At 37.8% G+C, this 15,603-nt stretch overlaps 2 protein-coding genes across 13 annotated transcripts in view; both read right to left on the bottom strand.

The window, feature by feature from the left end:
- LOC149463348 (uncharacterized) overlaps positions 1-15,603 on the bottom strand; it is a 903,925-nt gene that overhangs the window by 64,729 nt on the left and 823,593 nt on the right. For 11 of the 12 annotated variants that reach the window (XR_016312470.1, XR_016312468.1, XR_016312471.1 and 8 more), the window contains one exon: positions 14,935-15,092. Coding sequence is in view for 7 of the 12 variants with exons in the window: in XM_089675562.1 (XP_089531688.1) it covers positions 14,935-15,092 (158 nt within the window). In the remaining 5 variants the exon portion in view is untranslated. Of the gene's footprint in view, positions 1-14,934; positions 15,093-15,177; positions 15,202-15,603 lie in introns of those variants that run through there. The other variant, XR_016312472.1, reaches the window with a different exon arrangement.
- On the bottom strand, positions 3,067-5,137 carry SOX2 (SRY-box transcription factor 2). Its single transcript, XM_089675561.1, has one exon. The coding sequence runs from the start codon at positions 4,897-4,899 to the stop codon at positions 3,961-3,963; it is 939 nt and encodes a 312-aa protein (XP_089531687.1). The 5' UTR covers positions 4,900-5,137; the 3' UTR covers positions 3,067-3,960.

Genomic DNA, 15,603 nt, shown 5'->3' with positions numbered 1-15,603 from the left:
CTGAATTTGATTATAATTGCCAAGCACAATTTCTCTGGGCAGGCTGAACTATTCTATAAAAATCTGTCTATCCATCTCAGATAGCCAATACATTTATAGTTATTTACAAGAGAGATTTTAACCTGATTAGATGCTTGTCATTCAAACATTTGGAGGGGCATCCTAAATACAACTCTTATGAAAAAAACATCTATCGATCTATCTATCTTTACATCTCAAATAGCCAATACATTTATAGTTATTTAGAAGTGAAATTTGTCCTGAACCTGATTAGATACTGGTCAGTCAAACATTTGCTCGGCCATCCTAAACATGACATCCTAAAAATCTATCTGTCTCTCTGTCTCTATCTATCTTTCTGTCTGTCTTAATATATGTAGTTTCTAAAGAGGCAGTTTTTAGGTTGGCCTACAGCTAATTTAGGATAGTTTCAGATAGCCAATACATTAAGTTATTCACAACTGAAATTTGTCCTGGACCTGATTATAATTGGCAATCCCAAATTCTCTCGGCCAGCCTAAATATTCTATAAGGATCTATCGATATATCTTAGTTGTTCTAATTTCTACAACCTAAAGAGGCAGTTTTTAGGTTGGCCTACAGCTAAATTAGGATAGTTTCACCTTACAGACAATACATTTTACCTTGTTTACAACTGAAATTTCTCCTGATCTTTATTGTAATTGCCAAGCAAAATTTCCCTGGGCCAACCTAAATATTCTATAAAAACATATCTCTCACACACTATCTATCTATCTATCTATCTATCTATCTATCTATCTATCTATCTATCTATCTCTCAGTTGATCTAATTTCTACAGTCTAATTAATACAGATAAGCATCAAATCAAAGCTATTTATTTTAGAGCCAAGTGCCTCAACCATCCATCTCCTCTCTCTTTTTTTTGTATTTCATATCTAGAATTCTAGATCTCTAGAGAGCGCCAACCGTAAGAACATGTCAATTGCAGGATAACGCCGTGCAAGAACAAGCGGTATAAATAATTAATTGAACCGATGCCCTCTGACCCTTTGAAAGTCCAGTAGGGACGCGTTTGTAGTAATAATGCCTCACAGTGAGCCCTTGTCAAATATTCATTTAGCAGTTAATGTGAGCTGCCTTCCCCTGAGACTGTATGTATTACCAGTTTAGTCTGCCTTGGCAAGGATGCCTGCTAATCTACTCCCCTATACGACAAAATATTTTACCACTCCGCTTCAAAAATTCACATGGGAAACTTTAATCTCATCAATGGATTCATCTAAACATTATGTAAGGTTAGTGAGACATTACTCTCAAACCCAACCAGGGCTGCCAGCTCCAAGGACCATGCTGGAGGAAAAGCCAAGCATTTTGGGACATGGGGAGGGGGGGCATAAAATGAACTAAAACGTTTCATCCCTGAGGCACACAGCATCTTAGAGAGTCTTTCTTTTAACACATCCACAACTATACCCATGTATATTCTAAATATATAAATATCTGTTCTAAATTATATATATATATATATATATATATATACATGAATAGTGGATGTGTGAAAAAAACCTAAAATGCCCTACATTAAATACTACTCAATTTTAACAATATACACATAGAGCTTCTACTATACCGATTATATATATATATATATATATATATATTTATTTATTACACTTGACACACATATATTAATGTTTAATTTACTATTTCAATTTCCCTGTGCACTATTTATGACTTACATAACAGAAATGGAATTAGTATAGCGATAGTAATCACAATAAAACAGTCCTATTTATCATACTGCTCCAAACTTACTTGTTTGTTTTGCCAAACATGCACTACCAAAGTGCATGCTTAAAGGCCATCAATAATTGTACATAGAGCTGACGATCTATAAAGGTAATCTCTGCACATCTTTATAGGAAGACTGGCGTGACAAAGAGACAGTTCCACCTTCTAACGACCTGCCAAAACCTGGGTACTAAAACCCTCTCAGAACGTCCTCCTGCCAATACAGCCCAAGTTGTCAAATGTCGCACATTACCAAACGATTTTAAGCCTCTAATGCACAAAAGTCAGTCATTACTCTGAATTTTGCTGGCCTGCTGAACCTTTTTTGCTGAAGTATCATTTATGTAGGTTAGGTGAATTAAAGGGCAAAGACCACAAACTCTATTTAACACTTCTAAGCCTGTTCAGTTCCTACAAAAAGAGTGATCTTAAAAAAAAAGTCTGTGACTTTGACAACAGATTGCCTTTAAATATTGATTATTTGTTATCTCTATCCGCCTACAATGACAAAACCATAACAAGTGACCAGAAGCGCTATCTCCTAATCAATACTCCATAAATTAATTCACTTATCTAGAGTGTCAGTGAACAGGCAGCCCTGGTGGCAGTGACAAAGCATGGACAGCGCATGGATAAGCCATATAAAAATATACAGATTAAAAAAATAATAGTACAAAAAAAAAAAAGAAAATCAGCATGAATTGAGCTTTTAAAAGTAAAACGCTACCTCGTGGCTGATGGTTCCTTCTTGTAAAAGGGCCCAGGCAAGGCTTCTCTGTTATCAGCTGGAGATATTATCCAGTTTTTTTTTGGGACCCCGCTGGCAATTTAGAGATAGGATTAAAACAGCTGTAATAGGCGCAATTTGTTTTCAATACAGAGAACTTTTGTTCTGCCTTGAAAATACAAAGTAGAAGCTGAAGCTTGACGGGTGCATTACACTGATCCACTTTATCACCAAATGTCAAAGCAACATTTACCTTGTATGCAGATAGACGTTCCATTAAATGCCGGCTCCTTGTCATCTGATCATTGTTACCACATTAAGATTACTCTGCTATTAAAATGCATTTGATTAGAAAACATGACATCATCCACGTGAAACTATCTGCAATGGCCCCCAATTCCATACAAACAGTAGAATAAAAGAATTGATTTGTTCAGATCTACCTAGGTATATATCGCATTTGTCATTCTGCCATCAATAACATAAAATTAGCTTCTTCTTTTTTTTGTATGTGCTAGCCATCCATATAAAATGATACCAAATAAATCAAACACTCCACGTGATGTCAGATTCCATATTTCAAAAAAATTTATTTATCTCAAACTGTGCAGAATGGAGTAAAAACTTAAGCGGGAAATGTACCTGTTATAAGAGTGGTATTAGTTCATATATATATATACATGGACTGTCGGCAACAACCGAGCCGAGTCTTTTAAAATACATCTACTGAAAATGAGAGAGAGAAAAAAAAACTTAAAATATCAGCACAATAAATTTACAGAAATATTACAAACCATAAGAAAATATTTCAAACACAGTAGTTTCATTTTGCTTTTTTTTTTGTTTTGTTTTTATCTGAACAGGATGAAGACTTTGAAAACAGCCTATTATAAATTAAACAACTGAGTCAATGACTGCTCTTAACAATCAATAATAATAATAATAAAAAAAATAATAGTACACAATTTTGTGTGCTTTTTTTAAAATGGATCTGGTTTTGTCCTGTTATTTTATGGGTATGTCCAAATTGTAAAGGAAAAAAAGAAAAAAAAATGTGTTCCCAGGGCAGCTTCATCCCCCCCTCCCCTCCCCCCCCCCCAAAAAAGCTGCATTGACCTATGAGTGTAAAAAGATTGGCAAAGTCGCAGCTTGGAAAACAATAGCACTTGGATCGCCTTGGTTGATCTGATAAATACTGTACAAAAGTTCCTCGCAAATAATAAAACATTTTTTTTTGTCATCACTTTTTGAGACTAGCTCTAAATATTATTGGTAAATAATTCTGAAAAAAAAAGTTCCTACCTAGAACTTTTTAAAGTTTTTTTTCTCTCTGGTACTTTACAAGTTCTTTTTTTAACCCCCTCCCCGTTTTTTTTCTCTGTACAAAAATAGTCCAAAAAAAGTCCAAACTCTAATAAAAGTTTTTTTTTTGATAGTTGTGATTTTGTTTTGTTTTGTTTCACATGTGTGATAGAGGCAGCGTGCCATTGATGGCTGTGCCTGGTACCGATGCGCTCTGATAGTGCTGGGACATGTGCAGTCTGCTTTGGGCAGTTGGTTCTGGCACTTCTGCCCCAGGTAGGTACATGCTGATCATGTCCCGGAGGTCCCCCGCCTGACAAGGAGCCCTGGAGTGGGAGGAAGAGGTGACCACGGGCGGGCTGGAGCTGGATTCGGACTTGACCACGGAGCCCATGGAAGCCAGGGTCATGCCGGGGGCCCCTTGCTGGGAGTAGGACATGCTGTAGGTGGGGGAGCCGTTCATGTAGGACTGGGAGCTGCTCATGGAGTTGTATTGCAGCGCGCTGACGTCGTAGCGGTGCATGGGCTGCATCTGCGCGGCGTTGTGGGCGTTGAGGCCCGGGTGTTGCGGGTAACCGAGCTGTTCTTGCATCATGCCGTAGCCGCCGTTGGTCCAGCCGTTCATGTGGGCGTAGCTGTCCATCCTCTGGTTGACCCCGGCTCCCAGGCTGGCCCCGACCCCGGAGCTGATGGAGTTGCCCCCAGGAGCTAGCAATCCCCCGGGCAGGGTGTACTTATCCTTCTTCATGAGGGTTTTGGTTTTCCTCCGGGGCCGGTATTTATAATCCGGGTGCTCCTTCATGTGCAGGGCTCGCAGCCTCTTGGCCTCGTCGATGAAGGGTCTCTTCTCGGCCTCGGACAGCAGCTTCCACTCAGCGCCCAGCCTCTTGCTGATCTCCGAGTTGTGCATCTTGGGGTTCTCCTGGGCCATCTTCCTCCTCTGGCCCCTGGACCATACCATGAAGGCGTTCATGGGGCGCTTCACCCGGTCCGGGCTGTTCTTCTGGTTGGCGCCGGACGGGTTGGAGTTGCCGGTACCCCCGGACTGCTGCTGGGGGGCGGCCGGCTTCAGCTCGGTCTCCATCATGTTGTACATTCACGCGGCTGGTGTCGGTTCGGGTCTACGGGCACAAAAAAAAAAGCAAGCCCGCGGCTTCACCTGGTAGCCCGGGAACCCCCCTCTCTGCCGCTGCTGTTGTTGCTGCTGCTTGGCTTTCCCAACTCCCTGCCTTCTCCTCACACAGCCAGCAAACTACTTTTCATCGTGCGCCTTTGACAAGTCCTGCTACTTTTTTGAAACAAGTTAATAGACAACCGTCCATGTGATGGGGGCTGTCAGGGAATAAATGGCTTCGCGGCGGCCAATCAGAACGCCAGGCAGGGGCAGCCCCCTCGACTCGGCTGCTAATTTTTTTTTTTTTTGCATGAGAGTAGGCGTGGCAAAAAGGGGTGGGAGCTGTTTTTGCTGGCAACCTATAGCAGCCTCGCTTCCCCACGCCCCCCTCCCATCAAACAGGAGCAACAGGTCACACACGCCTAGGAGAGGAGGAAGTGGGGGGACGGGGCTCTCCTGACTGCACTGCTGAAACTTCGAATACTACGAGCGCGGCTTAACCCCTTCCCAACCCGTGTCCTCCATACACCTGTCTGCAGTGCGCCCAACTGTCACTTTTAGTTTTTTTTTTCTTTACTAACTCGCCCTATTCACAAAGATCGGAGTGCAGGTGTCTGCAGATCCCTCCCACTCCTAGTACTACACCCCCAGCAATCTCCTTCTATACAATCTCCCCATGGCAACCGAATACTTCTCAATCCTGACACCGGAGCAGATTACAAGAAAATAACATAAGCCGAAAATGCAAGTTCATTATTATATCATTATTCGATAGCGCAGCGCTTTACAGGAGACAGGACAGATAAGGGGCCTGCGCATAGGAGCTTACAATCGAATACATTCATAAATAGGAGACATTCACTACTTTCACATCAACGATGGCAGAACATATCCATAGAAATAAGGGGGATATTAGGGACTGAAAGCGGATTTGTGCTGTTTTCTGGGGAAATGGAAAAATCCTGCAGGGATTGGAAGGGCCCCATGGATCGCTCTGAATTGGGGGAAGGCAGAGGGTAATTTTAGAAGTTCCTCTATTGTCACCATCTAAAGATTTCCATGGGGGGGGGGGGGGGGGGCATCAATACTAAAAGAAATGCAGCATGGCCCTTACAAGTAGCTAGTTTTGTTTCTCTTGTTGTAACTACACAGAGCCAGACAAAGACACTTCTAAGATTACTTCCATTCCCTTGTGCAAAGCTGTGTATCTAAAGTACAGTCAACAACAAATAAATATTGGACACACTGGGCTCTTTGTCTGCAACAACATTAATTCTTATTACAGGGTATGGCACAACAGATTTGTTCAGAACAAAAGGGATTGTAACATGCTGTGATCTCTGATATATATATATAGAGAGAGATTTGTTTAATCTATATGTTTTATATACCTTGCATATATATATATATATAGAGAGAGAGATTGCAAGTTTTAAGGGGATGACCACTAAGTACAGTATATGTATAAAAGGAGGGGACCTCTAAGAATCTATGGAGGAGATTAGGAGATTTTCTAAAACTGAAGAGTACAAAATCTGGATCTGGTGCAGTTCAGCGTAGAAACCAATCAGCTTCCAGATTTTATTGTCAAAGCTTAATTGAACAAGCTAAAGTTAGAAGCTGATTGGCTACAGCTGCACCAGATTAGCTCTCTCCAGTTTTAAGAAATCAACCCCTATATGTTGTGACAACCAAGTCTATCTATACTAGTGGTCACCCTTTTATAAATGTATAATATGTATAATTATTATATTATTACAGGATTGATATAGTACCAACAGCTTGCACAGCCCTTTACATAATAATTATTACCCCCTACACTCTATTACATATCACACACACACATATATATGTATATATATAGAGAGAGAGATATTAAGTAGGTGACTATAAATATCCATAAACCTATAAAGGGATAACCACTAATTATTTATCTAAATATCTAGATATTTAGTGGTCATCCTTTATCAATTTACAATCTCTCTCTCTCTCTCTTTCTCTCTTCTGTCTCTCTCTGTAATATAGATCTCTCTCTCTCCCTCACTATAGAAAAAGAGAGAAAGATTGTAAGTTTATAAAGGATGACCACTAAATATTAAGAATTATAAATAATTGGTGGTCATCCCCTTATAGCTTTACAGATATTTATAGTCACCTACCTAATCTCTCTCTACATATATCAGGATCGGGGGGGATTTTTTTTCCCCTGCAGGAGCAAATTGGATCATGCTTTGATGGGGGTTTTTTGCCTTCCTCTGGATCAGCTGTGGGTAAGATTACAACTTTTTTTTTTAATGGTTGAACTAGATGTACTTTTGTCTTTTTTAACCAGACTAACTAACTATATATATATACACACACACACACATACACACTACACACACACTTATTTGTATTATGTATATATATATATATATATATATATATATATTCATACAGACGGTTATTGATTTATTAATGCATATACGAATATATGTGTGTGTTTTGCATAGTGTATTTTTATTATTATACAGAATTTATATATATATGAAATTTCAGGAGCTGCCAGGATATCGTATCCCATTTATGCCGAACAGCATACTCTCTTCTAGAGAATTATTTTGGAATAAGTTTGAAGATCACACCAGAGATTTTCTGATCTCCCTCCAATTGATGGTAAAGTGGTTATTCATTGGATTAAAGAAGCAGGTTCATTGGAAAGTCCTTCAGATACTCGTGGTGTAAGAGCGCCGCCTAATGGCCGGTCGCGGAACTCCTCTCCCTGTCTTTTACAAGCAGCCGCTTTAGTTATAGATGAGGTTTTATCATACAATTAATGATCTATCGCATTGGTTCAGATTTCTTTATTCAGCTCGCTATATTTTGATTCGTTTTGGGTTTTGTTCCTGTGTTGCTCCCAGCTTACGCCAAGATAGCTTTGTGTTTGTGTTTAATATTATTTTCAGGCAAGTAAGACACTGAAGTTTCATTTTTAAAATATAGAATCATGTTTTTCTATAAAGAAAGAAAACTAATAGGATATTATGGGACGCTGTGATACATTTAGAAGTAGATCACTTATATATTATGCTATAACAATGCAGGAATCTGTCGTATCAACTGTACTAATAATTCCTTAAAATCAGTGAATACAATATTTTCCCGTTGCAATTAAAGCCCAATGTTTCAATTAATTTCATTATTTTTATTATTTTTTTTGTAGTAAATCTATTAAATTGCACTATGATTAAGGCATCATCTGCAGGTAATTAATACGCACTGAAATCCTCATCTGCATTTCCAATGTATATTCTTGGGATAGCATTTATAAAATATGATAAATCCACTGTACTTCTTGGTTTTTATAGACTGTTCTGAAGATGCCATATTTGTATTAATAAGGACATATTTGTACTACTATGGAGCCATAAGGCAGCAGTCCTCAGAAAGTTTGATTAGTGGCTCTCAGGTAGAAGGTTGATGGAACAAAAGTTTAGGGAAAGTCCAGGAACCGCACAAACGTGTTTTTGTCCTGAGAAGCAAATAGAGGTTTAAGTTGCAGTAATTAGGTGAGAGCCTAGCCAAGCATTGCGCTATTATATTGCTTGTTAAAAACGCTTCTTTTCTGCATCTGCATTTGAGTGTGTTCCCTGCACTCCTAATCTTCTTATGGAAATGAAGAACTGCAGGGGACCAGCGGGGACTGGGAGAATGTCCTTGTTAACAGGAATTTCTCAGCATTGCTAATTAGTGGAGGCTGACGACCACCAGTATTGGGGGGAAAGCTCTGTTTAACCACTCACAAACCCTTGCAAGGAAGAGCTTGCCTCATTTTATTTTGTAATTAAAATCCTGAAAAGGGCCTATTTGTCTGTTAGGGCTACGAGAGTTTTATCTCCCTCTGAAATAATTAATACCCTGCTAACTCAATTCTGAACAAAATGTCAACTATGGCAGCCAAAAAAGTTTGCATTTCATCCCGTGCAAACCGACGGATTGTTTTTTTGTAAAGGTGCCGAGACCAAGCTTAGGGTTTTTGAAAAAAAAAAAATCTTCTAAAATACACCTGTTACATACACACATATAGACGCACTTGTACATTGAAGCACTGGTTATGGGTTTGAGTTTGTCACATACATAAATGTATATTTTATCTTTCATATATATATATATAAAAATATATACATATATATATATATATATATATAGAGAGAGAGAGAGAGAGATACCCATTATATATATATTTATTTATATATATATATATACACACACAAACACAGAAAGATATATATATATATATATATATATATATATATATATATATATATATATATATATATATAAAAAGAGAGAGAGATCTATAAGATATGGGTCTAGAGACACACAGAGAGACAGAGAGAGACAGAGGTCTATTTTAATGCATATATCTATAAAGAGAGAGAGTAATCTATAATATATATATATATATATATATATATATATATATATATATATATATATATATATATATATATATATATTATACAGAGAGAGAGAGATATTTTAATACATATATATAAAAGAGAGAGACAGAGAAAGATAGAGTGATCTACTATATGTATATATATATATATATATATATATAGAGAGAGAGAGAGAGGGGGGGAGAGAGAGAGATCTATTGTATATCTATCTATCTATCTATCTATCTATCTATCTATCTATCTATCTATCTATCAGTATTATTATTACTATTATTTATACATGAGGCCTGGAATTAAAGCCCATACTTGAACTCAAAATGAATCCTGTAGCCAGAATAAACACCAAAGAGTGTCAGAAAGGTGACATTTCATAAAATGACTATTTTGAAAGGTGGCAAGGTATGAATTGTATATAGATAGGTAGCCCGTATATATTGAAGCTTTGCTAATGGGTTTATGTTGTCCTTAACATAACTGTATATTTAATATCAATCTTTTTTGCCTCTATATGAATGCGAGAGAGAGAAGGATCATTCATATATATATATATATATATATATATACACAAAGAGAGAAAGATTCGTTTTACAGATCTATAGCTAAAGATAGACAGAGATAGAAAGATACTTGGCCTGGAACTAATGCACACAACTAAACTCAAATGACTCCAGTTCCCAAAGTAAACACCAAAGCTGACACTTCAACTAATTCTTGTGCTTAGCAAGGTAGCGAGTGTCTACAGATAGGGAAGCCATGAAGTGTGACATTGCCAGGGCGTCCAACAGCACAGTGCTGCGTTCACTGAACGCTGAGCATAGCCCAAATCCAGCGAATGCAGGCATGAATGTGAAACGTCTATTTATGCTCCAGTAGTAAATGGACAATGAGATTTTATTTTCAATAGTCCCGGACAATTACCCAGTTGTATAAGAGCGTCCTTGAGATATATTATTGATTATCTGAAACTGCTTGTGCCGCCCTTTCTTCGTGGCCGATCAGGAGGCGCAGCAATTGTAATTGTGAGAAGTGCCATTCTAGGTAGAGGAGAAGAAGACAATAACAGGCGCTTCATCCAGACCACATTTACCCAATCATTGCATTCAAGGACTCTTGAAATAGCAGCGGAATTCAGAGCACCAGGGCTGACATCTAGTCACCTCATCCCATCCACAGGCTATACATTGAGTATTCTCTATTATCTATATGGGTAGACAGGCTTCCACAGGATCAAAGAATCAGCATGCAATTCTAATCTTACTGATACAGGACATTTAATACTAAAACCTGTCACTATAGCAGTTCTTAAAGCCAATTGTGGCCTCTGTCTCATGGGGGCCATTGATATTATATTCATGATAACATTTATACCATTAACACATACAGACAGACCTATAAATTGTAGGCCTGTGGCATTTTAACATGGCCATCCATACATCTCCTATTATGTAAAGCCATCAGCGACCAATACAGGTCAATTGTCAGGCTATAAAATAAAATGAGAAACTTTCATGGGGTTGATCTATGGATTGATCATGTAGTGTTTTGGTAATTATTTATTCTTTTACTGGAATCTGTATACTGTGGTGAGAGGGGGGTACGGAATTCGAATTCCAGATATCTGATCCTTCCTGGATTATTTATTATTAGTCATTCCTGGAATCCTATTAATATTGGAGCTAGGAAGAGCTGGCCCTATGGCCGGGATACACTCACCGTTATAGTGATAAATGATTATGGGCTATATAAATCTCCTGTATTAGACTGTATTCCTTGGGAGATCAGGTCCATGTTAGCAGATGGGAGACATTGAGAATGGGGGAAATTTTATATTTCAAATACAAGTTTATTGATTTGATTTATTCTAACCTGTTCTCAGATGCACCTGCTGATTAATTTTTTATACCCTTAAATATATACATGTATATATGTAACTGTATATATTGAAACTAAATTACCTATCTTATTTTCTCTTTTTTGGTTGCATAGTCATCTATTTCAATAGCTTCCTAAAGATAGGGGATATGACATCTACAAAAACCTGTGCTGCTGTATTCAAACTTCCTATATATCCCACTTTCTGCATACCAGATCGACCTGAAACATTTCACACCGCTATTTAATGATTCTATTAATGGAAAACGAACCTTGACATGAAATAATTTATCTCTAAACATTAAAACACATCAAAGAAACTAATAATTTATAAAGAAAGAGCACAAATGATCACACAGCTAGCCCCATGCTTCAAATGTCCTAACACTGCTAGACCTTTGTCTCATTTAGGATTTAGTATATTCCACCTACATATCGTTTCTGATTCTGTCTGCCATGAAAAAAAAAGTTCTAAGATGAAAAATTACACAAGCCAAAATGTATGAGCTGTCCTTTGGACTGGCACTGTGCAGCTCCTACTGCGTCCAACAGGGGGGGCTCAAGACAACGTGCTCGAGACAGCCACACATCTGAGACATCCTCAATCACTTGCTCAAGATACATCATACAATCTTAGCGGGGTCTACTACAGCTCTTTAGTCTACACAGATGAAAAAGATAAAAGACCGAAATACTTTTTTTTTCTTGTCAGTTTTGCCCATCCGCAGAGCTATTACACTTTGAAGCCAGGAGACAAAAATTAACCACCACTTGCAATAATGTACTAATGTGTCATCATGCATAGAAACTGCTTTAAATACATTTAATAACATATATGTCAATAGTTTTATTTTTTGTGTTATTTTTTTATTTATTTTTTTAAATTTGAGAGATTCAGCCATTAAAATGCATTTGTTTCCGTTAATTATAAATATATTAAATAATATGCCACTCACATTATTATTATTTTTTTTTTTTTGGATGACTTACTGGTTTGCAAAAACTAAAGAACGTGAGCACTCCACATACTAAGCAAAATCTGAAATCAACAGTACGTTACATAATGCCTTACTATAACATGTATTAGCATATTAGTATAGACTTTTGCCTGTGGACCAGCATATTCATGTCGAAAAAAAAAATGCCCCCCCCAAAAAAAATACTCTTCACCTGCATTTAAATGTCGTGTCCTTAATTACAGCAGTTGGGGATGTACGAGTGTGAAATGAAATTAGCAGTCATTACCAGTCCTTTAACTATGTGTCGCTTTTGATCAGCACTAAATTAGCTTTGCAGCCCTAACAAAAGGCTCTATAGCAAGCAGTGGGCTGTAAATAAGGCAGCACGACCTGCCCTCAACACCTTTCCTCTTGTCAATCACATCTGGATCCTTCAGTTCAACATTAACCCTCCTGATTTTTTTTTTTGCAAAAGAGAATAGATATGCAAGCTTAGTTAACAGAAATCATTAAGGATAATTAATTTTAAAAAAAAGTGTACTTTCCCTAAACACCAAGCTTAGAGAAATGCAACGGAAAATACAGTTAATGCAGCTGGATAATAGAGGAAAAGAACATTGACAATTAAAGCTTATGTAATACAAAAATGATCACATAATAAGGGATCAGTGATGGCAGTAAAGGGGCTCAGTTGGTTGACACTGCCATTCTTTTAGCAGCCACAAGAGGCGCCAAAGAGCAGCCAATCTGGCAGAGTTTTGAAGGGTTAGAGCTGGCTTAGATCCAGGCTGTGACACTAGCCACATACAGCTATCTTTTCACAGGCACATGCCATTGTCTGGCCCTTTAAGCCATATAGTCAGATGTCATGATGCAGCCATTAGAGGAATAACTTGCCACCTGGGGATCATTTTTATGTCACATGGTTGGCAGAGAGCATGAGCAAGGGATGCTCCAGGTATGTCTCTGTCTCCATGGCAACGAGACGCCTTATTTAAGTGAGTGACACCTGTGTTGAGTGATCCGTGCACAGGACAGCCCTGGCTACTGTACTAGGCATAATAATAATAATACCAAAAATAAGGCTCCCGTTTAAAAAAACAAAACAAAACAAAAAAAACCCAAAACCCCCCAGGACTCCAGTTTAATAATGAAGGTTAAATTACTAAGGCTCCCGTTAATATCCAAGGAACCTATTTAATAACCGTCAAGCACGGTTAATAAACAAAACCCACATTTAAAAATCAAGGCTCCCCTTTTAAGACAGTTACATTGTTGCAGCTTTAAAGAAAACTTTTGCAATCCTTTACAAAGTATCCTTCTATAGCAGAACAATGATAACCAGAAACCTGATTTTGTTCACAACCATTTATAAAAGAGTTCTTTCTATAGCAGAAGAGTGATAACCAGAAACCTGATTTTGTTTACCGTAATTTACAATGTATTTATTTCTATAGCATGACAGTGATAACCATCATTTAAAAAGTATTTCTTTCTAATAGCAGAACAGTGATAACCAGGAATCTGATTTTGTTTACAATCCATTACAAAGTATTACTTTCTATAGCAGAACAAAGATAACCATCATTTAAAAAGTATTTTGTCTATAGCAGAATAGTGATAACCATTATTTATTAAAAAGTTTTTCTTTCCATAGCATATCAGTGATGACCATAACCTGACTTTGTTTACAATCCTTTAAAATGTATTTCTTTCTATAGCAGATCAGTGATAAAAAGAAACCTGATTTTGTTTACAATCCTTTCTAAAATATTTCTGTCTATAGCAGAACAGTGATAACCATCATTTATTAAAAAGTATTTCTTTCTATAGCAGATCAGTGATGACCATAACCTGACTTTGTTTAAAATCTTTTCTAAAATATTTATTTCTACAGCAGAACAGTGATAACCATAATTTATTAAAAAGTATTTCTTTCTATAGCAGATCAGTGATGACCATAAACCTGATTTTGTTTACAATCCTTTATAAAATATTTCTGTCTATAGCAGAACAGTGATAACCATCATTTATTAAAAAGTATTTCTTTCTATAGCAGATCAGTGATGACCATAAACCTGATTTTGTTTACAATCATTTATAAAGTATTTCTTTCTATAGCAGATCAGTGATGACCATAAACCTGATTTTGTTTACAATCATTTATAAAGTATTTCTTTCTATAGCAGATCAGTGATGACCATCAACCTGATTTTGTTTACAATCATTTATAAAGTATTTCTTTCTATAGCAGATCAGTGATGACCATAAACCTGATTTTGTTTACAATCATTTATAAAGTATTTCTTTCTATAGCAGATCGGTGATGACCATAAAACTGATTTTGTTTACAATCATTTATAAATGATTTCTGTCTATAGCAGAACAGTGATAATCAGAAACCTGATTTTGTTTACAATCCTTTATAATGTATTTCTGTCTGTAGCAGAACAGTGATGACCAGGGACCTGATGTCCTTTGCACCAGAATAACCCAAAAGGCACCGGTCACCTCTGAGAGCTGAGGGGGGTCCCACACATCCGATGAGCCCCGATCCTGTCAGCGGTGAACAGGTTAACCCCAGAGCTTCTGAACCGGAGGCTAAGGCTGCCTGAACCCAGCAGAGTCCCGGCTAAGTGGATGATTGGCACATGGGCGGGTTAGCTGATCACTCCTAGATCCCAAATAAAACAGCTCTAGTGGGAGGAGGGGGGGTGTCAAAGTTGGGTATTGCAATTACTTACGTGGCTTCAAGTCGGGGTGTAGTCTTGCCAAGAAGCAATAAAGGGGAGTCGGTGCAGGGCAGGGACCCCAAAGCCATGGCAGCGGAGCCCCAGGCATGCACGGGTGCAGGCAGCCGCGTCCATCCCTCCGCTGTCTCTCCAGCTCCTCTCTGCAGCTCCTGGAACAAGAAGCAGCGTTTATGGCTTAAAACCCAAATGGCTGTTTTTTAAGAGAAGAATGAACCGACAACAACACACACTCACACAAAAAAATCAGTTATCCTAACACTGCTGTATGCCCCCACCGTACAGAAAGGGAAAAAAAAAAGCTTTATATTTTTCAGTGGGTATTCAAAGATAATTTGATGGCATTGTTTCTGCTACAGATGGTTCTTTTTAATACAATAACAGTGCTCTTTGTGCATACTACCCACAATAAAAATCTAAAGCGTTCCCCTGAATAACCATTTTGTTCTCTCTTGTATAGGGCCAACAAAAGCAGCCGTGAGGTAATGGCTTCTGTTTATTGAAGCCATAGAATAGGGATTTGATAAAGATTTTTTTTTTTCAGAAAGAGACATTGCAAGGTTGAACTGATCTCTTCATATTTTAATACAGCCATCCTCTTAAGATTTTTTTTTGCCACTCCTTGTACATCTTATCAACAGCCCTAAGAGTGTTTTTCCCCCT

The sequence above is a fragment of the Staurois parvus genome, unplaced genomic scaffold, assembly GCF_062004578.1.
Source record: "Staurois parvus isolate SC_StPar_1 unplaced genomic scaffold, SC_StPar_1.0 ptg000155l, whole genome shotgun sequence".
In the NCBI taxonomy this organism is placed as follows: Eukaryota; Metazoa; Chordata; class Amphibia; order Anura; family Ranidae; genus Staurois; species Staurois parvus.
Note: the sequence above shows the minus strand (reverse complement) of the source record. Positions and strands in the feature narration are given on the sequence as shown.

What these genes read in the sequence shown, in the direction of transcription:
- SOX2 (XM_089675561.1), bottom strand. Translation starts at nt 4,899, where the DNA reads ATGTACAACATGATGGAGACCGAGCTGAAGCCGGCCGCCCCCCAGCAG.